We start from the raw sequence: 26,038 nt of genomic DNA, 5'->3' as shown, positions 1-26,038 counted from the left end.
CAGGAAACAACAATCAAAAGTTTGTTCTGATCAACTGAGAGGCCTAACAGGAAGTCAGTGAATCCAGAACTTTGGTAATATGCCTGTTGAGTGTTACCACGATGGGAAGTCTTCTGCGTAGCAGAATTTTGAACTAATTGTAATTGTGCTTTTGATTGATTGGTTGATTTGTTTATTTGAGTGTCCTGCACCATATGTTGCCCAGCCCATATGGGCTTACAAGACACTGGAGAACAACAACAACAACAACAACAATAACAACAACCAGACACATGGACACATGACCAGTCATAATATACACATATAGAAAGAAAGCGAGAAAATGTTAGAACACAAAATCTCCATAACAAAAAGGTCTTATTATGATGGATACAGTGTTCTCTGTCTTAATTAGTCTTAGTGCTAGAGCTTCTTAGCTTAAACATTTAATACAATACATTACAGTAGTCAAGATTCAATAACTAAAATGACCCAGAGGTTTTTGAAAACCAACTTTGAGCTAGTAGCCAGGTGGCTGAATGTAACATTTCAAATGTTTGATTGGTGGGGCATCCAGGCATTGACCCTCTCCAGACAATTATGTAAAGTAACCAGATACGTTTCCAATACATAAAGTTAGACATCATCCACATAGCAATGATTAGAGATACAGCCAAACCAAATGAGCTGAGACATTTGGGGATTTTGTGGTGCTATTGGATGCAATAACAATGTTGTGAGGTGTATTTTGTACTGACTTCAATTGTAAAAAATATCAATTCCCACTACTACAGTCCAGCCATAATAACATTAGATAGAATTGGGGTAAATGTATCTCTCTAGGCACATTTGTAGCTTTCTCATCAGCCATGTTGTCCAGTTGTGATCTGGGCTGCTTCACAATTTAGTTTGTTTCCTCACAAACAGGAAGCAGAGGAAGAAGCTCCATGACCGTCTGAGGCAGAGCCTGAGGAATAAGAGGAACAACAATACCAATACTGGTATTGGCCCCAACCTGGCAAACTCAGCCAGAGGACATCAGATTCCTAACTTGCCTCTTCAAGATTTGCAGCTTATCAATGTATGCCGTCACTTGTTAGTATTAAATATAAGGCGTCAAAACATGTTAAATCTGTACACGTACGTCAATTGTCCATATGTTTTCTGTTCCTCATTTTATAGCAATGTAATGGGACAACTATGCACCATGCAGCTGAGAGGGAGACCGAAACAACCCTGTCCACAAGCAAAAATGCTTTATCTGCGCATGAACACACCACATTCACCCACATCTCTAGCCAAAGGTAAGGAAGAACTTAAAACATATTATGTCAGTTTGGTAAATTTGGTTCGGTTTTAAACAGTCAGAACTTGGTCTAGCTCAGCACCCCGCAGCAGCCCAGACACTCTGTTTACCCAGGACATAGGTATTGTGTTGAGAACCACTCTCAACTCCTCAAATACCGACACTTGGTCAGTGCCCCTCAGCGTCTGATGCAGATGCACAGAAACACCGTTAAGTGTCTGTATGCAACGCACAGAGACGAGCTTTAGCATCTGTATGTGACGCACCAGGCTTTCAACTAACTCCAATGTAAACCCGCCCGCGTCATTATTAGACAATCAGAGCAACTGAGTTAGTATTTAAGAGCAAGAAGTCCGCTAAGGGTGGGTGGGAAGGACAAACAAACACAGGAATTCATCCAGGCTGTTCGTGTCCCGTGTGAAACTCAAAGTCACCGTTTTCTTATTTTGTCACGTCGGTTGTTAGTCACGTGTCTCGTAAGTCAAGTTAACATCAACCACAATCTTTTCCTAACCCTACCTAAGTAACTCATGATTACAGAATATTTACTTTGATCGCAGTTCAACTTTACCTACATTGAATTTTTGTTACTGTACAAAAGAGTTAGTATAATGACATAATAAAGCTTACACAAAACACACATAAAACAAACAAACAGAGGAAACAAAGTAGACAAACAGTAACACATTTAAACAGGATGAAATATGGCTTTAAAAAAAAAAAAAAAATACAGGCATACCAGTCAGATATACGATGCAAAATCTGTGTGTATGTTTACTGGAATACCTATCTGTCCTGAATATAAAACACATTCTCACTCCCAACTCGTCAAATAGCGAGACTTAGTCGGTTGCCCTAAGCTTCAAACTATGACGTTCTAGATACCCCTCTAGCGTCAGTTTTAGACGTGTCAGGGACTGCATGCCAATATACGCTTGTTCATGCATAGTGTCTTTTCAAAATAAACTTCTGTTTTCACAGGAAGTTAGTTTTAGGCAACACAACCACTCAGGCAGGGTTAGGAAAAGATTGTGGTTGAGGTTAACTTGACTGACTCATGACTCACGTGACTACGGAGTGCCTAACGACTCACGTGACTAACGACTCATGTGACTCATGGGACTAATAATACTAAGGAGTCACGTGACTAACGATTTACATAACAAAATAAGTCAACGTTGACTTTTAGTTTCACACAGCAATCCCAATATTGACTGGGCTACTGGGGCAATTTTGGGATGGAGCTCGGCCTGCCATCAAGTTTGCCTAAAATGGGCCGCTGCTCCCCCGTCAACCACTCCTTCCTGTCCAGCACCGGATCTGTCAGGGGTGCCCATTGACTACTACTTCAGGGAGGTCTTCAGCAAAGCAAGGGCAACCTCCTTTACCCCGCAACGCCCTCATGACTACGCCATCGTCCTACAGCCCGGTACGACCCCCCCCAGGGGCCGTCTTTACTCCCTGTCTGCTCCGGAGAGGGTTTCCATGGAAACATACATTAATGACTCTTTGGCAGCTGGTATCATCTGTCCCTCCTCCTCGCCTGCTGGAGCAGGCTTCTTCTTTGTGGAGAAGAAGGACAAGTCCCTGAGGCCCTGCATCGATTACTGGGGCCTTAACGACATCACGGTAAAGAACCATTACCCCCTCCCCCTCATCTCCTCTGCCTTCGAGTTCCTGGAGTTGGATCTGCGCAACGCCTAACATTTGGTTCGCATTCGAGAGGGAGATGAGTGGAAGACGGCCTTCAACTCTCCCACTGGACACTATGAGTATTTGGTCATGACCTTTGGCCTCACCAATGCCCTAGCTGTTTTTCAGGCCCTAGTGACTGACGTGCTCAGAGACATGTTGAATAAGCACGTGTTTGTTTTCCTGGACAACATCCTGATTTTCTCCAGGACCAAGGAGGAACACGTCCACCATGTCCAGGCGGTTTTTGCAGCGACTCCTGGAGAACTCACTCTTCATTAAGAGCTGAGAGGTGTGAATTTCATTCCTCCTCCTTCTCTTTTCTGGGGTACATTGTGGGACGGGGGAGTATTCAAATGGACCCCGCCAAGGTTTCCGCCGCCGCTACCTGGTCTATCCCCGATTCTCGCAAACAGCTGCAAAGATTCCTGGGGATGCCAACTTCTACCCATGGTTCATCAGGGGCTACAGCACTGTGGCCACTCCCTTCACGGCCCTGACCTCCTCCAAGGTCCCTTTCTGGTGGTCTCCCTCTGCCAACGAGGCCTTCCAGTCTCTCAAGGCCCGGTTCACCTCGGCCCCCATCCTTCAAATGTCAGACCCCGAAAGACAGTTTGTGGTGGAGGTGGACGCCTCCGACGTGGGGGTAGGAGCAGTTCTCTCCCAGCAGGCGGCCAGCGACCAGAAGCTTCACCCCTGCGCCTTCTTCTCCAGACGATTGACTCCGATGAGAGGAATTACGACATCGGGAACCGTGAGCTCCTAGCAGTCAAACTGGCCCTCGAGTAGTGGCGCCACTGGCTCGAGGGGACTAAGGTGCCCTTTCTGGTATGGACTGATCATAAGAACCTTGAGTATATCCAGTCGGCCAAAAGACTAAACTCCAGACAAGCCAGGTGGTCGCTGTTCCTGACAAGGTAAAATTTTTCTCTCTTCTGCCGGCCTGGGTCCCGCAACGTGAAACACGATGCCCTGTCCTTCCAATTCCTGGAGAAGGATGACTCCGCTTCGGGCCCCGACACCATCATCCCTTCACCCCACCTGGTGGCGTTGCTCTCTTGGGAGGTGGAGGAAAGGGTCAAGGCGGCTCTAGAGGATCAACCCGGTCCTAGTTCTTGCCCATCGTCTGTTTGTCCCTTTTGCCCTACGAACCGACGTCCTCAAGTGGGCCCACAGCTCCCGACTCACCTGCCACCCGGGATTCAGCGGACCAAGGAAGTTTTACAGCAGAGATTCTGGTGGGCATCCCTGGAAGAGGAAACTCAGGTTGGGAACGCCTGCCCCGTCTGCAACCAGCGAAAACCGTCCCACTAGGCTCCTGCTCTCCTGCAGCATTTGCCTGTGCCCCATTGCCCCTGGTCCCATATCTCCCTGGACTTTGTTACCGATCTGCCACAGTCCAACAGTCACACTACTATCCTGACGGTGGTGGACCGGTTTAGTAAAATGGCTAACTTTGGGCCCCTACCCAAGCTCCCTTCGGCCAAAGAGACTGCCGAACTTATGTTGCTACACATGTTCCGACCTCATGGGCTCCCTTCTGATGTGGTCTCCGACCAGGGACCCCGATTCACCTCTGTATTCTGGAGGGAGTTCTGCACGCTGGTGGGAGCCATCGTCAGTCTGTCGTCCGGATTCCATCCCAAGTCCATTGGTAAGACAGAAAGGAAGAACTGGGAGATGGAGACAGCCCTGCGCTGCATGGCGTCCAAAAACCTTGTCCTGGTCCCAGCAGCTGTTATGGGTAGAGTACGCCCACAACACCCTTACCATCTCCGCCAGCCCTTTCCAGTGCGCTTATGGGTTTCAGCCCCCCTAGTTCCCTGCCCTCTAAAAGGAGGTTTCCTGCCTGTCGGTCCAGGCCTTCATCTGTCGCTGCCGCAGGACCTGAACTCAAGCCAGAGCCTCTCTCCTTCGGTCCGTCGACCGCTACGCTACGGCGGCCAACCGTCACCGCACCGAGGCTGCCACCTACCAGGCGGGCCAGAGGGTGTGGCTATTAATTGTCATTGTTTTTGTATAATTGTTCTCTTTTCTGGATAGTTCTTGTAAGGCTACACTGAGGAAGGCGGTTGTATATTTAGGATCGATAATCAGTTGTATGACCAGGCTGTAAATGTCTATAGAAAAGGAATTTATTGTTGGTTTGGTCATAAGGTCTTGTGGTGCGGTTCACACTCGGGGATGTTGCAATGTTGTTCCTCTAGTGTGGTTGACATTTTAATGCACTTTATTTTGTAGTTTAAAGGTGGTCTTTAACTGGAGCCGATCCCAGCTGACATTAACCCTGGACAGGTTGCCAGATTATCACAGGGCTGACACATAGAGACAGACAACCAATCACGCTCACATTCACACCTACGGGACACTTAGAGTCAACAATGAACCTAACTTGCATGTCTTTGGACTGTGGGAGGAAATTGGAGAACCCGGAGAAAACCCACGCTAACAACATGGGAGAACATGCTAACTCCACACAGAAGGGCCCTAAGCCGGATTCAAACCTGCGACCCTCTTGCTGTGAAGCGGCAGTGCTAGCCAAAGCCCAAACAGATTATATTTCCTTATTTCCTTCCTTTATGCATGCTGTAAAACATTTATAGCCAAAAAGCCAAAAATAGCCAAAAAGAGAATTAAGATAAATATCGAGTTGAATTTGGACAGCGATAAGTTAATGCCTCATACTGAAGCCTAACCTGCAATTACTGTAGGCCTGAGTACAGAAATGACATGATGATATGAGATAGTGGGATGGATGTTGAGGAGTCAAAGACACTCTGCACAGGTGATCAGGAACTCGGATATAACAAGCACACATGGATATTAATAACCAGGTTTTTTATGTCCCATATCATATCCTGATTAAGATTAAAACAAGGCATGAAAGGGACTATAGTCTTCATGTATGGGTCGATAATGACATTGCACAGAACATGAGTTGAGAGATGTTAAAGTTCAATTTAAAACACTAGAATGTTATAAAATGTTTATAATTGTCCTAAAATATCATGAAAAGATCTAACGCCTCAGGAACACCAGTGGATGTCTCGCCTATAGAATACCAAAATGTCCAGAAACGGCCCCGTGTCAGGAGATATCTGCAAGATCTTGCAGATAGACTACATAAATATCTACTAGAAATATCTCTTCTGCCACGTATATGCCAAGTCAGTGGTATAATAGTAGGACTGTGCTTATTTGGGAGAGGGTCACTCAACCACATCAATGGCATTTCATTGCTTTCATCACCTGGATTTTCAAGGTGAAGCAGCGATTTGCTTTAACAGAAGAAATTGCATGGAACCCTTTTCATCCTTTGGATGGGCAAGCTGTGGATCTTAGTTCTGTCACAGTAAAAAAACTCCTATCAGATGTTTGAGGGAAACAGACTGATGAGCTGCTAACATGAAAACTCCAAGACACTCTGGGTTGGATGTGCAGGATGTGCTGTAACAGGAATCACGCCCCCTGGGTGTTTGCTGTGCCTCCTGTGCACCAAGTCATCCTTACATGGACTGTTTGTAACTTCTTACACGTATAAATCATTGCGGGTCGGTGTCCCATGCGCGCTCCTGTGTGGCTACGCTGTTCAGACAAGACTCCAACACAAACTACACGGAAGCACAAAGTTCTATCTAGTGAAGCCCATCTTGCAAAACAGTAGCTTTGGTCTCCAGGGCCGGAGTCTCTGCTGTACTCTGCTCCTCTGCCTGCCTGCTTGCCTTCACTCACACAGCGCGCTCGTTCTCGCTCTTTCACTCAACCCTCACGTGCATACGCACACAACTACACACTGCAGAAGAGTTAGTAGCTCTGAGAATATCTAGTGAATGTACAGTGGACGTTTGTGCAGAAATGAATGCTGCAGCTCCTCCAGACCAACAGAGGTTTCCTGTGTCTTGTGAAATGACGGGGCTCCGCAGCGAGAAACGTTATCGTCTCCGACCAAAACTCCGGTGTCTCCCCTGTTCCCTCCGGCCGCGGTAGGGAGGCTGAGGCAGGAAAAGCCAACACTATGATCAGCATTGATTCATGGAGAGACCTTCGTCTGGTCAGCTAACATTACTGCAAAGCAGCTGAAATATAGAGTGATATTGTGGTTTTACCTGACGTGTGTCGCCTCACTGTTTTGAGCGATGCTCGTTCATGTCTATGTAGAGCGAGCACAAGCACGAGCAACAAGACTTTCGTTGACTTAACGGCCACAGGCTTCGCTGTTAACAAGCAATTTCTGATTCCTACAAACAGTCCCTTTAACTGCATAATTTAACATTATTAGAATTAGTATAAAAGGATAACTATGCTGTCTCATCCATAAATGAAGACAAGTGAAACCAGAACAGGATCAAACATCTTTATTGGGTCCACTTTCTTAAATTTTGGCAGGCTCAGTCCTGATTGACTCAAACACTTGCAATTTGAAAGGAGTTCCAGTTGCTGATTATATAATGAACTGCTGCATCAGTAAATCAGACTGAATTCATGCAGACTGTGACCAAACTTGAATGAAATACGGTGAAAGGCTCAGGTTACACAAATTTGACCCACGATATATTTATGTCATGGTCTAGAAGCCTGTCTGAAACCTGTCTCCATCTAAACGACCCCCTCCCTGTCTCTGCAGCTGGAGTAATGACTGGAGCAACAGTGTTCTGTCTGACACTGAGTCTGTCTCGGTGATGTCATTGGCGGAGAATAGCCAACGTACCAGACAGGGCAGTCGGGGTCGTCTGAATGCCACTGGTGGCAGCAGAGACTTAAGTGCTCGTTCCACACCCAACTCCGGTGACTTGCCTTAAAGTACAAGGTAATTGGTTGATAAATTTTAACTTTGCGTCACAAACAGAAAAACCAAGAGGTACATGAAAATGACATCTAGACAACAAAGACTTTCAGGAGGCACATATACTGTACACCAATTAGAATTAAAGTAGCCTATTATACTGAATTGCTAAATAACCCTTAACACCCTATCTAAAAGCAGATACATGTAAACTAGATATGTAATATCTAGTAATTCAATGCCACTGTTTTCTGGCTCACAATATACTGTCCACTGAAATGCTACAGTATTGGGGCCAACACGTTATGAAGAATAAATTAATAAATAATTAGGTAATTTGACAAAGTTTTAGTAAGTAATGTGTACAGCAGAGGCGGCTGGTGATTAAAAAAATTGTGGAGGACAGGAAGATATTTCTCTTATTTTGCACTTGCACCTCGATTTTATGTATGAGCTCAGGGCTGCTTGATATATGTACTCTCATGTTCCTATTTTTTATGTCATATGAGACATAAAATTACATGGGATTAAGATTTTTTACTCCCTTGATACTTTGCGGACCGTCTGCTTTCTGGCTGGATACCTGTGCTGCGTGAACATTGATATCATGACGGGATGTCAAATGGGGAAAGCAAGTATGGTTGAAGCCGTCCTCGTTGGGTCGATTGATAATGCCTGGTCATGTAATGCCCCAAAAGTAAAACTTTGCCGACTGGCTCCCCGGCACCACAGCGCCGGCAGCTCGTGCAGACAGGCGCCCGTCTGGTGAGCGAATGAGGAGCCCCGACGGTCTCCAAACAATGTATAACAAATATGCCCATCGGAGGGGAATTAGAAGTGGGTGGCCGACCAAACCAGAGTTGATGATTGTTGGAAAGACTAAGCAAGACGGTTTTGGTGAGTTTGATTTTGTATTAGTCCAGTTTGACTGAATTGTGTTTTACGATGCTCCCCCACTGGTAGAACAGCTGATCTCAGCTGAAACTACGGAAGCGGGGAAGGGAGAGGGGGTGTGCGCTTCGCACTACAAACACACAGGCATCCCCTAATGTAGGCCTATATCTTCATGTTGCAAGATTCATCACTTGACATGTGACCGTCTGTCTGAGTCAGTCCCCTCGACCATTACATATACAGGTTGTGCAACGAACTGGCAACTAGGGATGCTGTGCTCATGTACTCTTATTCGAGTCTCGAGGCTCCGATACAACGGCACCTATACAACTTTACGGCAGCTTGACGTTAACCTCTCGTCACCATCTTTCGGGTCCTCACGCTCCACCTCCCCGACGGTGCGGGCGAGACGGGCCGGTGGTGCGCCCGACCCCGCTGGGCCGGGATCCCACCTCAGCCGGCGCACGGCGGCCATCACTTTCATTGCGCAACAGGGTTTTGCTTGCACCCTCTGACTCGCGCGTGCATTACACTCCTTGGTCCGTGTTTCAAGACGGGTCGGGTGGGTTTCTGACATCGCCACAAACCTCTGGTGCCTTTTACGTGGGGCGCGGCACGACGCGGTTGGGGCGCACTGAGGACAGTCCGCCCCGGTCAACAGTCGCATCGGGAGCAGCGAGCCCCGTCACGGTGCAGCGAGGTCCGGGCAGGGAACGTTGTTAAGCTGTGGCCGCGAGCCACCTTCGCCCTGAGCTTTTCCAAGCCGCCCTAGAGCTGGTCGCGGCGCACCGCCACATATGCTGGACTGCCCAGCCTAACGTGTGTCGCTCACACCCTCCAGCTGGCTGTTAACGAGGGTCTTTTGGCAGAGAGAAGTACTCGTATCAGTACTCGGTATCGGCGAGTACCCAAATGTAAGAACTTGTACTCGGTCTGAAAAAAGTGGTATCGGTGCATCCCCACTGGCAACCATTTGTTGTGAAGTAGATGCAATGGAACATGATAACAAGAATGCAACATCTGGTGGCTGAATGTTAACCAAGATTATCAATTGCATCTTTAATGCAGTCATTAATCCCAGCCTGGAGAAATCAAATAATACCGCCAGATCTCAGCTTTTGCAGTTTTCAAATATGGTCAAACATTATATGAATGACTTGGGCCTCTGTAATGGTAGTGTCACTTAAATATTATTTTCACACATCCACATTATTGCTATCAGCGATCATGCTCCAGTACTGCTTACAAATAAATGAAGTTAAGTAGTTAACGTAGGGCTGAGGGCCACGCCTCAACAGACCTCTAATCACCTAGCCCACTTATACCTGGTCAACCCATCCTGTATCGTTTGTCTCGGCTTTCTTGACGCGCTTAATCACACACTAAGTATGAATCTAGAAGTCAGACAAACACTAGCTTTGATGATAACTTCAAACAACTCACCATAGATCCTGAATTGCGGATCAGTCCTTCTGATCCAGACAAAGATTCTACCGAAAGTGTTTCTCCTCAAGCCATGACATTCCCACTGCAATCAGACCACAGACAATTCTCCCAGCAGAGCCACTTCGCTCCATCGCGCACGTATCTCGGCCTCATCGGTGTCATAACTCCTCCCTGAGCTCTCAGTATTTTTCATTCAGTATAATCAGCAGCTCACCTCCATGGCGGGGGGGCTCTCCAAGAGCTCGGCGCATGCCAGTTCTCCAGAAGCCTGTGGAGAACATACCTGACATGTCGTGCGTGTTCTTGATGTTGTTTGTGAAGACCGAAAAATGTGAATTCCATGTTTCTAAAGAGTTTTAAGGTGTTCAGTTGAAGAGTTGAAAAGGCTCAGCTCCTATACTCAGTCTTCCTGATCCATCCTGTTTGTGGTAGAAGTAGATGCCTCTGATTCTGGTGTGGAGTCTGTCCTCTCCCAGAGGTCCATCTCTGATCAGAAGCTCCACCCCTGTGCTTTTTTTTCCTCGCAAGTTGTGTCCCGCAGAAAAGAACTACGATATCGGCAATCGGGACATTCAAAACAATCGTTCATTGTATGGAACGACCATAAAAACCTGGAGTGCAGCCATTCAGCCAAGCGACAGGCCAGGTGGGCTTTGTTCTTTAATCGCTGGTTTAGCGAGCAGCCTGCCCCCCCGAACTTTGTGCAACCATCCTACATTCCACTTCTCCAAACTCAAGCCTACGAAGGACAGCCAGCTCTCTCCATATCCACAATTCAAACCGGACAGGGGCTGGATCGTGGCCCGTCTCCAACATGCTCTAAAATGGAAAGGCATTCCCTTTCTGAACAAAGAAAACTAAAGAAGTTGTATTTGGTTCACCATCTGACTCTCGTAACGTTGCTGTTGCTATCAATAAAGCAAAAATCAAGCAGGTACTCGGGTGTTATGCTAGACCATCTGCCATCCTGGAAAGACCACAATGAATATGTCTGCAAAAGGACAAAACAAAAAACGTATCTCTGTTGCCTTAGGTCTTTTGGGGGCAAGTAGACAAATTCTTCTTTTGTTCTTTACTTCTATAATTATGAGTGTTCTACAGTAATACTACATGGTACGGGTGTCTGTTCACCACTTTAAAATGGAACTACATGTCGGGCTACGGATCCTACGAAGGTACTGTACCTTGTGGAGACCACAAGAACTGTGAATGGTGTTCCTGATGCCAGTGGAGATTGTTGTGAAGACAACATGAAGCAATTTTTTTTAATGCCTCAGTAATTGTCTTGTTTTCGGTAACACACATCTAGCAAAGCCATTTCCACTGCACTCCCTCTGCTGACCGTGATCACTGTTCTCTATCCTTGCCCCTGCAATGCCGTGTAAATCCATCCATGCATCTGTCCATCTGGCCTTTACTCTTTTTTTCTTTGCAGTATCATCGGCAATTCAACTCTCTACAGTATATAAACTCGTAAAAGAAAGTTTGGGAATTTGTGTTTGGTGGATTATTTCTCTGTTGTTACAATGCTAATTGGCATTGTATTTTACATCGTTGGAAAGCCTGTTTATTTACCTTCACAATGATGTCCAACTTGTAAGGATCTAGCATTTGTAGGATGAGCAGCACAGCTGATTATGTGGGTAGCGCCCACGTAAAATTTGCCAAAATTCTCTGTCGATGCTAAACAGTGTATTCTCCTGTTGGTATTGACTCTTGTTTTGAGTTGTTTGGTGGATTGGATGATTGAACTCTCTATCAGTAACAAGGAACAAACAAGACATATTGGCAATTTTACACTTTATTCATTTAATCCACCGTCAGGAGCCTCAGTAGCGGTGGAAGATCCATACGCAGCCACAACAGCCTGGCACCTCCTCCTCATGCTGGTCACCAACCTGGTCACACGTTGCTGTGGGATGGCGTTCCATTCCTCAACCAGGATTCGTTGCAGGTCAGCCAGCGTGGTTGTGTTGGTCACTCTAACACGTACAGCACGCCCAAGCTGATCCCACGAGTGTTGAATTGGGTTGAGGTCTGGACTCTTAGCAGGCCATTCCATTCTCTCCACACCCCCACACCATGACACTGTCCCCACCAAAAGCTGTTACTCCATCGGTGCAACAATCAGCATAGCGGGAGAATACACTGTTTAGCATCGGCAGAGAATTTTGGCGAATTTTACTTGGGCGCTACCCACATAATCAGCTGTGCTGCTCATCCCACAAATGCATGATCCTTACAAGTTGGACATCATTGTGAAGGTAAATAAACAGGCTTTTAAACGATGTAAAATACAATGACCATTAGCATTGTAACAACAGAGAAATAATCCACCAAACACAAATTTCCAAACTTTTTTTTCTGAGTTTATTTGAAGCTGTAGTTTGTTGTGTATTAGACTATTATGTTCAATAACTCAGACAGTGATGTGGACTTTTTTTTTATTTCAAATGTGTCACATAAACATTGGACATGAACATCTTTCAAGTAAATGTGTAAAACATGTTTCTGTTGTTATTGTACTTCTGTTGTAGGTTTGTACCTGCCATGACAACCCCGACTCAGCTGTCTCCAGTGTCCCTGGTCTCGCCTGCAACTCCAGGGTCTCCTCCATCAGAGATGTCGGCCCCACTGTCCAGCCTGGCAACCTCTGTCCCCTCTATGGCTTTAAGCCCCTCTGGTGAGGAGGAGCGCCCCCTGCTTTTGTCAAACACACATCAGCCGCGCAAGTCCTTGAGCCGAGACGAACAGAAGAGGACCTCCGCCCACTACAACCATGGCCATGTGGCACACAGCTTACCACCTAGCCCGCTGTATACTATGGAGAATGGTTACCACGGTGACCACGCCACCACAGCTGACAGCCATGTGTTCTCAGCATCACCTGAGAAGCAATTTAACACAAACAATAACATCAACAGCTTCAGCACCAAAAGAGTCACCAATGGCCATGTGCTGCATAACGCGGAGTCCAGTGGTGACGGCATGCTAGTGAGTGAAACAGAGGAGTCTCATGGGGAACACACACCTTTCCTTACTACAGATAGCACTACAGCCCTGTTGCTCAGGGCTATGGACAGCAGCAGGACTAACCCAGCACCACCAAATGATGACCTGCAATACGAGTCATCCAGTTACACCACCAAACAAGATCCAGTTGCTGTGTGAAGTTAAAAGAAATGGCTGAGAATCCTTTATGTTGAGGGAAAAAAAGGAATAGTCACTATTAAACCTTTATTTTCTATAAATCGTTTGCTGTGTAAAGACTTTTAAAGATAAATGAAACTTTTATTTTAGTGATGTAGTAAATAAAGACTTTTTATATAAAAAAAAAATGTACAAATGTGTTCATGTCTTGTAGGTAAAGTGCCATACACTAGTATGTAGCAACAGTTCACGGTATGTTTCAGTGCAGAAAAATATCAATGGTGCCTTTCTGTTTAGTATGCTTAAAGGGAAGTGCAGCATTGCATACTGGGCCATATATTCACCATCTTAATCTTCCAGTTAACAATCAAAAAACAACTAGCTGGCTGCTTTTAACGTCCTGCAGTTGGAAGTGCTCACTGACACAACAGTTTGATATGAAACTTATACGAGGTGCATGCTATGTCCTTGAATGCTGTGATGGAATAATGAGCAATTGATGTGGTTTCTTCTCCAGCCATTTGACCTGGTACTGAACTTGAAAGAATAAATAATGAATCAGCTCATTACCTTGCATTTGATGTTACAAATCATACTGGTTTTATTCATCACCATCTAATCTGGAATCCTGCTGGTGAATGAATATTATAGCTGTTAGATAAAGGTGCAATCACTAAAGTCTGGCTCTGTAGTGTTACTAATACTGGCACTTATATGCTTAACATAACCCCAAGGATTTTTCATTTTAGTAAATTCTATAATTGATCTGCATAATTCAAGTGTACTATGTCTATGTTAAAGGGTACTGAACTGGTCGAGTATTGCACTTACATAATGTTTAAGGACTGACAAGGGACAGATTAAAAAAAAACAAAAAACAGATACAATGGTCATTGAAACATCAGAAGCCTAAATATCCTGACTTAAAGTAAAGTCATGATCAATGCTGGATCCTACGTTTCTCATAACGCTTGAATGTATCTTTTTGAAAGTAAAGTTTCATTTCTTTCTAAGCTGGCAGGTATCCACATGTTCACAGTGTGCAAACTGACTCAGATAAGGTGGTGCCATCAAATAAAAATAACTGCTAGCATGAAGACCTCTATGGCTTTATTTCTTCAAGAGAACACTCCAATAACTTGTGTGTCCTCCATCACCAATATGATATTACTGATTGCATCTTTAAATGCAATAATATCTACATAGTGTGTATCAATGGAAGACTGAATATATGGCTCATTTCGTCCTTTGTGTGTTCCTAATGCAGTTTGGGGATTCAAGAAATAGCTAAAAAAATATGGTTAACTGCTTTTATTTGTTCAGTCATATCTCTGGTATGATAGACATTTTTTTTTTTTTCAAATTCAACTTGTTACAATTTTCAAAACAATAAATGCATACACACGTATACACACGTATGCACTTATTTTTTGACTTATTCTTACCCCAGCTTGTGTTCACATGTGCAGTCTCAATGTATGTGTGATTTAAAAAAAGAAATTTTGACAATGTCTGCCAACATGAGACTGTCACCACTTGTAGACTTTAGAATAAACAGATTTACGAAAAGTAAATAAAGATAACCATTATTGGGCTCTGTAATCAACCATAGTTTCTTAAAATGTATGTATGTAGCATCAGCAGTTAGCCTAGCATATGAGTAAGTATGATGACATAGATGTGCTGCTCCATGATTACTGTTTTAATGGTGGCCATACTTCTGTATTTTATATTTATTATTTTAAGATGATTTATTATTTATTTGATTATCATTACAAGCATTAATTACTGATTTTAGTATATACATTTATATTCTAACAAACATGATTTAAAGATGTAAAATATATATTAGCCATCTGTCACATGGTCATTGGTACTAAATAGAAAACAACTACTTGCATATTTTGTCACTTGTATGCTTAACATAACTCACAATGCATTGCTTTTGGGTCTAGGAGTGTCTTCAAATGATGTAAATACACCATGAAAACCTTCAGCGCTGTTGTTTCTTATTAAATATTATATCAGTTCTGTTCTGTTCTGTTTTGTGCCTCACAGTGTCAACATCTTTCTGGTTAAATATGTTTCTTTCAACTCCTCTGCCTTACCACTGAAGAAATACAATGAAAATGAAACTTGTGTGGCTGTAAGACAATTTATTGTATTTCACATTTCATCATTTACTGTATGTGAATATTTGTAAAACAGAAATATGTGAAAATTTAATTTGGTTTCATTTCAACATCAGGTACAATAATAATGTCATTTTTAAAGAAAGCCACCCAGTACTTAACAATTAAAATAAATATTAACACAAGTACAAATTTAAAGTCTTGAATTACAAACATTCAATGCAATCTAAATGAGAAGCTGGATATTATGCAGTTTTGTCTTAATTCTGAAAGGAGCTCCGTAGTGTCACAACTCAGGAAATGGACCCGAAAACAGACAATCAAGGCACATAAAGACAGTTCAAAGATCTATAGCTATATATGGCAGGGAATGAATGGAACAGGGCCGGTACGTAAACTGAGAGGCTGATGGGGGAAAGAGATGCAGGTGGGTAAGGCCAGGGAAGGGATGGGTTAAGGGGATAAAAAACTCCTTTCAGTACCTTACTGAATTCGGATATCTCAGGAACGGTTAAGGGAGTTCGTAACCCAGAGATCTCCCTGCATTGTTCGTCAGGGCTAGGGTTAGGTGTAAATCGTAGTCCCGAAGAGGGTTACAGTTAGGGTCAGGGTTAGAGTTAGGGTTAAGGGGGTAAAAACTCCTTTCAGTACCCTACTGAATTTGGATATCTCAGAAATGGAAGGTCGTAGAGACTCGGGACCAAGTTCTAACTGGGTTTTTTGGGGTGGCGCTGAAGAAGTCTGTCTGGGTTATGAGTTTCTACAACGTCCCGTTCCGGAAATACGTCACTTTTTGAATGGAAGTTGATGTATCGGGAACGGAAGGTCTCGAACTCGGGACCAAGACATGTGTGTTCAGCGTCCCCGAAAAACCATTGGACGCACGTCGGTTTCAAGTCGCTACGACCTTGCGTTCTGGAGTTACAGGTAAGAATGGTGAGTCCCCACACTGAATTAGTTTTTTTCGAGAACGGAAGGTGGGTTAGGGGTTAGGGAATAAGAGGGTTTGTATTAGAATTAGATGCACTGTCCATCACTGTCCATCACTGTGAATAGAATAGAAAGCTTTATCATGTCATTGTATTAAATACAGCGAGATTCCCAGTTGCCACTCCTGGTCAGTGCTTTAAAACAGATACTTGACAAGACTAAACGAGGCTGGTAAAACATATCACAGGTAAAACACATCTAGCTATAAAGCAAATAAAACAGGTAAAGTAGATGTAATAAATAACTACAAACAGAGGTATTACACTGTGGAGCTCCTATCTCTTATTGAGACCCTTAGGATGTACAGTATCTCATTTTGAACTTTTTTCAGCTTTCATTCTTTGAGATAAACTCCATCTTGGATTACTTTGTGGCTGTGGCCTGAACTGAGTTCCATCCATGTATAAGGAAGTGCTGAACTAGTGGGGTATATATATTTTTTCTTATTCAATATGTTATATCTATGTTGAGTAAATCTAACAAGAAAAGAATTATCGGTTTCCCCCACATATTGTAAACCACATGGTTTACATGTAATAAGGTAGTAATTTGATTTAGGACTTTCACCTTCCACCTCTGGGTTTAGGGTCGTTTAAAGGTTTTATCTTAGCTTTGACTAAATACTCCTGTAGGTTTTTATTTTTCCTGAAAGCTGCAATGATACTATAGTCCTGTAATAATAATCCAGCTTCTTTAGTAAAATTGTAGAAATGATTTCTAATCACTCTGACAAGTTTCACTGTTGCTGGAGAAATGGGACAAATGGGAGCTGAGAAGTCCCTACTATGGGTTTAGTTTTGTTGAAAGTTTTGTAGGCCTTTCTGAGGAAGGACCTGGTCACCCCCTAGTGACCAAAGCTGAGAACAACTCTTTGGTAGAATGCTTAAAATCTTCAGTTAGAGTGCACATTCTGTGAAATCTTAACAACTGTGATTTAACCAACCCAGCAAACGTGTGCTCAGGGTGGTGACTAGTTTTACATAGAAGAGCATGAATGTCTGTCTCTTTAAAGAACACTGGATACAGCGTGTGAGTGTTTTGGAAATTTTCCCCTTTGAATGGTGTTCAAAAAATCTACAGATGTCAGACTCACAGAAGACTTAAGTTTGATAGAAGTGTGGTTGTGCAGAGTGTTTAGAAATACATCAAAATCATCTCTCGAGTAGGTCCACATGCCCTAGATATCATCTAGAAATCTGTAAGCCATAAATATGTTGGCATAAGCGTCTTGAGAAAATTTCTGTTATGATTTGTTGGTGAAAGAACGCTTTAGCTATCTTGGGATATATGTCACTAGGGAATTCAATAACTTATTCAAAGGGACTATTTGTAAGAATCAGAAATTGCTTGTTAACAGCGAAGCCTGTGGCCGTTAAGTCAACGAAAGTCTTGTTGCTCGTGCTTGTGCTCGCTCTACATAGACATGAACGAGCATCGCTCAAAACAGTGAGGCGACACACGTCAGCTAAAAGCACAATATCACTCTATATTTCAGCTGCTTGGCAGTAATGTTAGCTGACCAGACCAAGGTCTCTCCATGAATCAATGCTGATCCTAGTGTTGGCTTTTCCTGCATCTGAACAGAGTCTGAACAGCGTAGCCACACACGAGCGCACATGGAACACCGACCCGTAATGATTTATACTTGTAAGAAGTTACAAACAGTCCCTTTAAATCAAATTTCCTTAGTCTATTTGCTCAAGCAAAACTAATTTGATATAAATGGTCCCCTATGTCTTTGTCCCTTATTGGACGAATAAATTCAATTAAAATGACACTGCTTCCGAAGTTTATTCATCTTTTCCAGTGTCTCCCCATTCTCATCCCCAAATCCTTTTTTAAGGCCCCTTGACACTTTAATTACATCTTACATTTGGAATGGCAAACACCCTCGGCTACAGAAAGCAGTCCTTCAAAGACCCAAGCAAGTGGGGGGAATGGCTCTGCCCAATTTTCAATACTATTACTGGGCAGCAAATATTCGTAGTTTGATGTATGGATGCATTTCCACCTTGAACCCTCATGGGGTGCAGGGTGCCTGGGTAGCAATGGAGGTCAGTGCTAGTGGCCCAGTTTCTTTACCTGCCCTTTTAGGCGCCGCACTTCCACTTACTTCTAATATACCCCGCAGTAACCCTGTGGTAAAGCATGCCCTACGAATCTGGGCCCAATTTAGGAACAATTTTGGAATCTTTGAAGCCCTATCGCAGCTAATAATCTATTTGCTCCTGCAATGGCGGATGGTGCATTTCAGATCTGGCACAAAAAAGGCTTGAAATGTTTTGGTGATATCTTTATTGATAATCACTTTGCCTGTTTTTCTCAACTGACAGAAACCTTTGGTATCGGCCAACACACACTTTTCGATTCTTACAAGTTAGGCATAATGTACAGCGTTTAATATCTCAATTTCCTCACAATCCCCTTCTCAGTCAGTCCTGTTTGTATATTTCTTTCTCTCAACCCTACATCACAAAGTATCATGTCAAACCTTTATAACCTTATCCCAAAATTACACTGCCCCTCAATGGCAGCTGTACGAATTGCGTGGGAGCGAGACCTAGACTCAACTCTTACTGATGACACATGGGACTCAATCCTAAATCAGATTCACTCCTCTTCCATGTGCGCTCGACATGCACTCCTGCAATTCAAAGTAGTTCATCGTATCCACATATCTGAAACAAAATTAGCCCTAATGTACACTGACGTGGACCCTACATGTGATAAGTGTAAAAGTGCACCTGCATCACTCCTCCACAGTTACTGGACATGTCCCCTTTTGACCAAATTTTGGACATAGTCTTTGGTACTATTTTCTGAAACCCTTCACCATCAAATTGCCATTTTTGGCATCGCTCCAGCCTTAAACTTGCCTAAAGCAAAACTGAACGTCTTGGCTTTTACCTCTTCATTAGCTCGACGAGCTATCTTACTGAAGTGGAAAGATGCTGCCCCTCCTTCCCACTCACATTGGAGCAGAGACATTATGTCCTGTATGAATTTAGAGAAAATCCGTTATACTACCCGGGGAACAGAGAGTATTTTTTTTTTTTTTTTTTTTAAATTTATTATTATTATTATTTCATGACTTTTTGCATTTTTATTTAAGGTTAAATAAAATGACTTATTTGTGGATACTCTCCCTGTATTTTCTACAATTTAAATTTTATGTATCCATGATTGAGAATCAGTTATGTCTTTTGTGGCCAGCTGTGGCTGTCTCTGTGTATGTTGTTGTCAGATATGATTGATGTGTTGTGTCACGGGTGAGGCCCAGTGCAGTATTATTCAATTTTTTTTTTAATATATTTTCTTATGATTTCTCTATTTTTATGGGAGGAGGAGTTAAAGGAGCGAGGGATGGGAGGAGGAGTTAAAGGAAACACTACTGCTCCTGCACTATGGGCCCAATGGATGAGGAAGATCACCGGATGATTCGGGTACTTCATCACTCGGCAGTTGAGCCATTTTGGCTTCACGCTCCACTGAGACACTCTCAGAGGAATGAACGGGAGCCTCCGACGCTGGATCCAGTTCTCTTTATTCATCCATGATTAAAACCAATACCAGGCATTTCTCATATTATAGAAGATAAATATTTGCTTGTAACAAACAGAAGGAATTAGATCAAATCTGAATTCAGTTGAGGCTTCACTTCAGTTTCCGTCTGGATTTTGGTGTAAAGTCAGCACCTTCATATTTTATATAATGTTTGATGTAAAATAAACAAAGAGAACTGATTAACATGCGTACTCTAGATTTTATATTCACTCATCATGTACATATAGGAAAATTCCAGTTTCATGTGTGACTCTGCCAGTTTTCACGTTACATGACTGAACACAGACACATAAAGTCGCCCGTGGAGCTTCTTCCCCTCATAAATCTGTGTTGAAGCAGTCGTTCTCACCACCGTTCATGTTCTGTTGTTCCTGCTGGAGCTACTTTCTGCCAGCAGATGTCATCGTTCCCTCTGTTTTACCACAAAGGTGGTTTATCTGAATGATGTAGTGAACACTGAACTGATGATGTGAATGCTTTCTTTCTGACTGACTTGGTTTTGAAAAGGTTAAGTGTCATCATGATGTAGTTAAACTTGATTTAAAATGACGGAAACTTTTTAAACTAAATAAACTCGGCACACAAGTTGCACAAACACCCACGTGGACTCAAGTATGAACTGATTAGAGTTTGGTGGTCAAAGGTCAAAGGTCACTGTGACCTCACAAAACACATTTTTGGCCATAACTCAAGAATTAATCTGCTAATTATGACAATTTCACACAGATGTTTATAATGATAAAATTATGAAGTGACATTTTGGACCGACGTGGATGTAAACTGTAACTTGACAGATTGAGGGAGGCAGACAATCGTGAGTCGGTAATTCTAGTTTTCTTCTTTTCAAAGAGAAAATAAGTGTATTTATTTCATCAATGTTTAAGTATTGTGAGTTAACTAATTTTAAAATAAGTTAGCTTACTTTGTGATATTAACAAAGAAACGTAGCTAACGTTAGTGTTAACGGACACTTTAATTTTTTAAAACTTCAACATGTTTCTGTGGTTTTCTGTCCACATTTTAAGATGAACTAATATCTGTTACTGCACTGGACATTGAACTCATCATTGTAGTAAAGATGAGACTGCAGGTATTTTGTCATATTAGTATTCAACAACTGTCTTTGACAGAACCTCTTTAACATCTCACACAATAAATCAAAGTTGACAGTGTTCCTCAGCAGGGAGAGAAAGCTGCATGTTGACATGTTATAAGAAGTGCAGGAGAATATTCTAGTATACATTACAGTCCCAGTAGCTACAGTTTGTGCCTCTCATGTCTGACCTTTAAACTCAAGTCACAGAGCTAAACAGACTATTTTCTGATAAAGTCCTTCATCAGCAGCACTTGGAGCTGTTTTGAAGACTCCACAAAAACTCTTCTGAACATCTGCTGCTAAATAAAAACACATTTAATCACTTTATCAAGTTGTGATTGTATTTCTAAATCCAGCACGTTTTTGCTCTTTTTTTTTGTAAAAACACAAGCAAAATGTTCACACCTTTTGTATGATATTGGAAGAAACATCAATATAAAGAAAAGTAACTCATATGAGATTCAGATTCACTCCTATATATATATATATATATTCAATAGCTCAGAGTGGAACTGATGCTTTATCATATTAAACTGCTACTAAAGGACGACTGTCGATGTAAAAAATAAATCTCTGCTACAATATTAACTGTTGTTTTGTGTCTTAGAGCTCAAATCTGAGAACAAATGATTATGATTGGTGTTTGATGGAGGAGTCATAAGGACGTTGATGATTGACAAGTTTATAGTGAGAGTTAGATGGAGGTCTGTATACTTCCATACTGTAATCATCTGTACTGTACCCTGTAATAACACAATATAGGTATCCAGTAGTATAAATTCAGTTTAAGTTCCCACATTGTTACCCCCGTATTCCCTAGCGTCACACCTTGTTCACTTACACCTACATGTATGTATCAGTATGTACTATACTGCTACACAGTCAGTACAAAAACAATACAATTAATCAGGATTTAATATGAATTCAATTTGGAAGAATTACACTGTATGCTGCAGGTCGTAATCTAAAGTGTTCCCCATTTTATTTATATCAACATGTAATATGAGATTTACCTATACATATGAGTATTATATGCAATAATTAACAGTAATTACAGCAATGCCTTTGAGTCAAATGAAAATCTGAAACACTAAATCATAATTTGCACCATATTTATTGTATTTAAAATGTCGTACATTGTCATATTTATGAATTATTTTAAACAAGAAAGATTATTATATTATTTCTAATATAAAAAAGAAATATTTAGAATCATTATGCTATTGAGGTGATAAACATACTGTACATACAGTTTATACTAACATACTGTACTCTATATGACAAATTAAATACATTTAGGAATTGTTTTTTTTTTTTTTATTTTTTATTGGTTTTTTTTAATGAACAAATAAAAAAAACAATTATGTGGCGGTACTGAGTCAGAAGACTGAAAAACAGTTCCCATCCACATAATAATATAAAATAAAATGCCTTCTTAATAATAATAATGAACAAATGCCTCTTCAATAATGAACAAATGCCTCTATATTAACAAACAATTAAGGAAACTGAAATATTGGTTTGTGTTTTTCCTTTTACCCTCCTTTAAAGTTTTCCCAAATAAAATACACTAAAAGAAATGGGTATAAAGGGTTTCATTGAAAATCAACAAATGAATAGAATACAAAAATACAGCCTGCAGGCGTTAGGCTATTGTAAGGCAAGCCAGATCGTTGCACAAATAGTACCTAAACGTCCCAGTGCAGGTAACCCAATTGGTTGGCACTTAACTTGTTTCCCCAACTAGGAGAGTCAACACTCTCAACAAACAAAACACAAAGATCACAGAATCCCAAAAGGGCCCAAAACAGACCAGAGTTTCTGGTAAAGCTGATAACACATGTTGCATTGAGTGAAGGAGAGATCAGAATGACACTGGGTGTGCAGTTTCCCTCCTCTTTTAAGCCCTACAGAAAGGGCGTCGTTACACCCTGATTGGCCAAGAGGGGAATGCACCAAGCTGCTCTCAACTATCATTTAAGAGCCAGTCCCCACACCCTGCGCAACAGGTGAACTGAATAACCCTCTAATCACTCAGCAACTCAACCAAAAAAACACCAGGGAAAAGGGAAACAACAGCAAGCACCAGGGAATTGGCAGCTGCCACAATAAAAACTCATAAAAGTCTCAGTATGTCATAAAAAAATCATAAAAACGTCACGGTATAATATGTCATAAAAAGTCATAAACAAAGTCACAGTATAGTATGTCATAAAAAATTTAAATAAAATATCTTAGTCAGTAAAGACCAAAACGACCGATTTATCGACTAAGAGGGGGCAGCCCTACTATTAATTCATATTTTTGAAGTGTAAGAGCAGCTGATTTCAATGATGGAAGACATACTGAGATGTCAGATGATATATACACAGACAGATGCTCATTCCAGATGATATAAGCATTAGTTTGATGACTTAATCACTCTGGGTGATTACATAATTACTTTCTCACATGACAGAAAGAAGATTCTGTTTTACATTAAACAGAACACAAGTTTTTTGGCTGCAGCTGTCTATTAGAAGGTGTTGTGCAACATAATCTTCATGAGGGAATCCCATTTAATGTCTTCAGAGGTTTATTCTTTTTGTTGTATACATGTAACCAAATGTATCAGTAAAACAGAAAGAGAAAGTGTATTTTTCAGTTGCTAAGTCAAGCTATTATCAGATCTGATTCAATTGTATTAAAGGTAAATCGTTTTTAAAAAAGTCAGACGAAGAAAATAACTATTATTTTGTATATTTATATATATATGTATATTTTTAAACAGAGTTTATTTCTGGATTTTGTTAATACAATTCTGACAATCCACTGCACAAACATGTTTGGACTGATAGATATCCCGCCAACCCCCACCCCCCACCCATGACAATACCCAGGGGGCACTCAAAATTCAAGTGTACAAAAAATAAATAAATAAATACACACAAATAAACAAATTAAATAAAATAGTCATAATAAAAAAAAGAATAATAAAAAAAAGATTATAAACATAAATAAATAATGATAAATTGTTAGAGGTCTAGGATAGTACACCCTATCATCTAGGGCACTAACATGCATAAAACAAGCACAGGAGTTAAGTCGAAGAGTTGAACACAAAGACAAATCAGGGGTCCTTCCAATGCTTCGTTTGAAATATTCCTGGTCAAATATATACACATATATACTGTATATATATACATACATACTATACAGTATGTATATATATATATACTATCGAGCCACCACCAGGTGTCATGCTCATGCCGGCCAGAAGGCTGACTGATTTGCACATGTAAAGACTGTTGGGTGTTTCATGTACAAAACCATTTGTGATAGATAAGATAAATCTGTTTTTGGATATCAAATTATGAACAGTATAACCAACCTTGCAACTTCTAACAATGTATCATATATGTTTTGTTTTTTTAAATACATGATTTGAATATAAATGATGAAGCCACTGATGTTGCAGTGACTCTGACATGAGAAATTCACAGGATGTTATTGCAACAACATGGCGAACTGGTTGTTGTGTCAACACTTCCTCTAAGTCTCTGTGTGCTGTCAAACAAAGTCAAAATATATGACCCTATATGAGACAACAGACTAAGTGGTGATTACAATATGTTTTGTTTTTAGTGATAAGCTACACTATCGTTCGATTACGATTACGTTTTCTGCATTCCCTCACATGTGTGAATAGGTCAATGCTTTTGTAATGTTAGGAGATAAAGTAGCCCCCAAAAATGCAATAATTTTCTAACTGTCATAGCTGGCAGGGCTGCAAACTGTCTTGATCAATGAAGAATGAGGGGGATATAAAACAAAGTATTAAAACAAATATTTTCTTTGGAGTTCTTTTATAAATCATATACCACAAGGGACTGGAGACATCTCAAATTCTCAATTATGTATGTCAAATTCTTAATTATATGTAAGGTAAAAGGGCAATGAAAGGGATTGGAGTGATTGCAGTGCAGGGATTATTATTGATTAAAAAAATTCTAAGTTATTATTTTTTAATTCTGTTTATTAATAACAATAATAATAAAAAATATTATTATTATTATTATAATGTATAATAATAATAATTATAATTATAATTAAATTAAATTATAATTTAAAAAGTTAGCAATTATAACTACTGTATGACTAAAATAAAAAAATACATATAATTAAAAAAAAACAATTTAATGTATTCATCCCCATTTTGCACTTTATGGGATTAACGGATCTGTTACAAGGCATGGATTTGGCATGTTTGCACCTGCCTTGTGTCTTGTCTGCATATTGTTCGCACGTCTTCCGAAGGTAATAAAATACATAAACCACAAAACAAATACTTGCTCTATCTGTGTGTATCTTAGTTGCCTCAAGAACAAGTCCTCAGAGCCATATAAACATGACACAATGAATTGAATCATTAAATACTGTATATTGCCTATACTATGACTTTTGATTGAGTGGGATTAACTAGGGAAAATTAATTAGTAACACCTAATTTTACAGGTCCACAAATTTCATGGTAATTAGGTGATAATTAACAAGTAACCTATTTGACATTTCTTTGGAATTAATGCCAGATTATCCCAATATTTACCTCAAAATTGATCAAAAATGACTTTGTTTGACTGTCTTGACTTGATACTTGACTCTGAATTTTTATTATTATTTTATATCTATTATAAACATTATATAATAATTGTATATTCCGCTATTTCCCAGTAATAAAAAACTGGTAATTTATTTAATACATTTCCAGGAAAAGCATACAAAGTTCATTGATATGCTTTATTTCCATGTCTGCTGATAGATAGATAGATAGATAGGTTAATTGATAATAATTAGCAAATAACCTCTTTGAAATTTCTTAAAAAACTCCCTTAATCATGACATTAGATACCAGGTTGCATTTGTGTGGACAATAAGTCACACAATGGTGAGATTTGTGCCTGATCAGAAGTGTCATCTATTACTTTTCCACCTCCGATGAAGAGCAGCCCCTTCTCAAGCCCAAGGGC

The 26,038-nt window shown here is 41.1% G+C and overlaps 1 protein-coding gene across 5 annotated transcripts in view; it reads left to right on the top strand.

Annotated features, from left to right (window-relative positions):
- Positions 1–15,244, top strand: part of nrg1 (neuregulin 1) — a 52,144-nt gene extending 36,900 nt beyond the window's left edge. For 3 of the 5 annotated variants that reach the window (XM_037752078.1, XM_037752080.1, XM_037752079.1), the window contains 3 exons: positions 907–1,060; positions 1,162–1,283; positions 12,638–15,244. In XM_037752078.1, the coding sequence (XP_037608006.1) occupies positions 907–1,060; positions 1,162–1,283; positions 12,638–13,271 (910 nt within the window). In that variant the 3' untranslated portion in view covers positions 13,272–15,244. Of the gene's footprint in view, positions 1–906; positions 1,061–1,161; positions 1,284–7,601; positions 7,785–12,637 lie in introns of all 5 variants that reach the window. The other 2 variants (XM_037752082.1, XM_037752083.1) reach the window with 1 other exon arrangement.
- The last annotated feature ends 10,794 nt before the right edge of the window (positions 15,245–26,038 follow it).

Source organism: Sebastes umbrosus, chromosome 19 (assembly GCF_015220745.1).
Source record: "Sebastes umbrosus isolate fSebUmb1 chromosome 19, fSebUmb1.pri, whole genome shotgun sequence".
NCBI lineage: Eukaryota > Metazoa > Chordata > Actinopteri > Perciformes > Sebastidae > Sebastes > Sebastes umbrosus.
The sequence above is the reverse complement of the archived record's forward strand: the minus strand, read 5'-3'. Positions and strand labels throughout refer to the sequence as shown.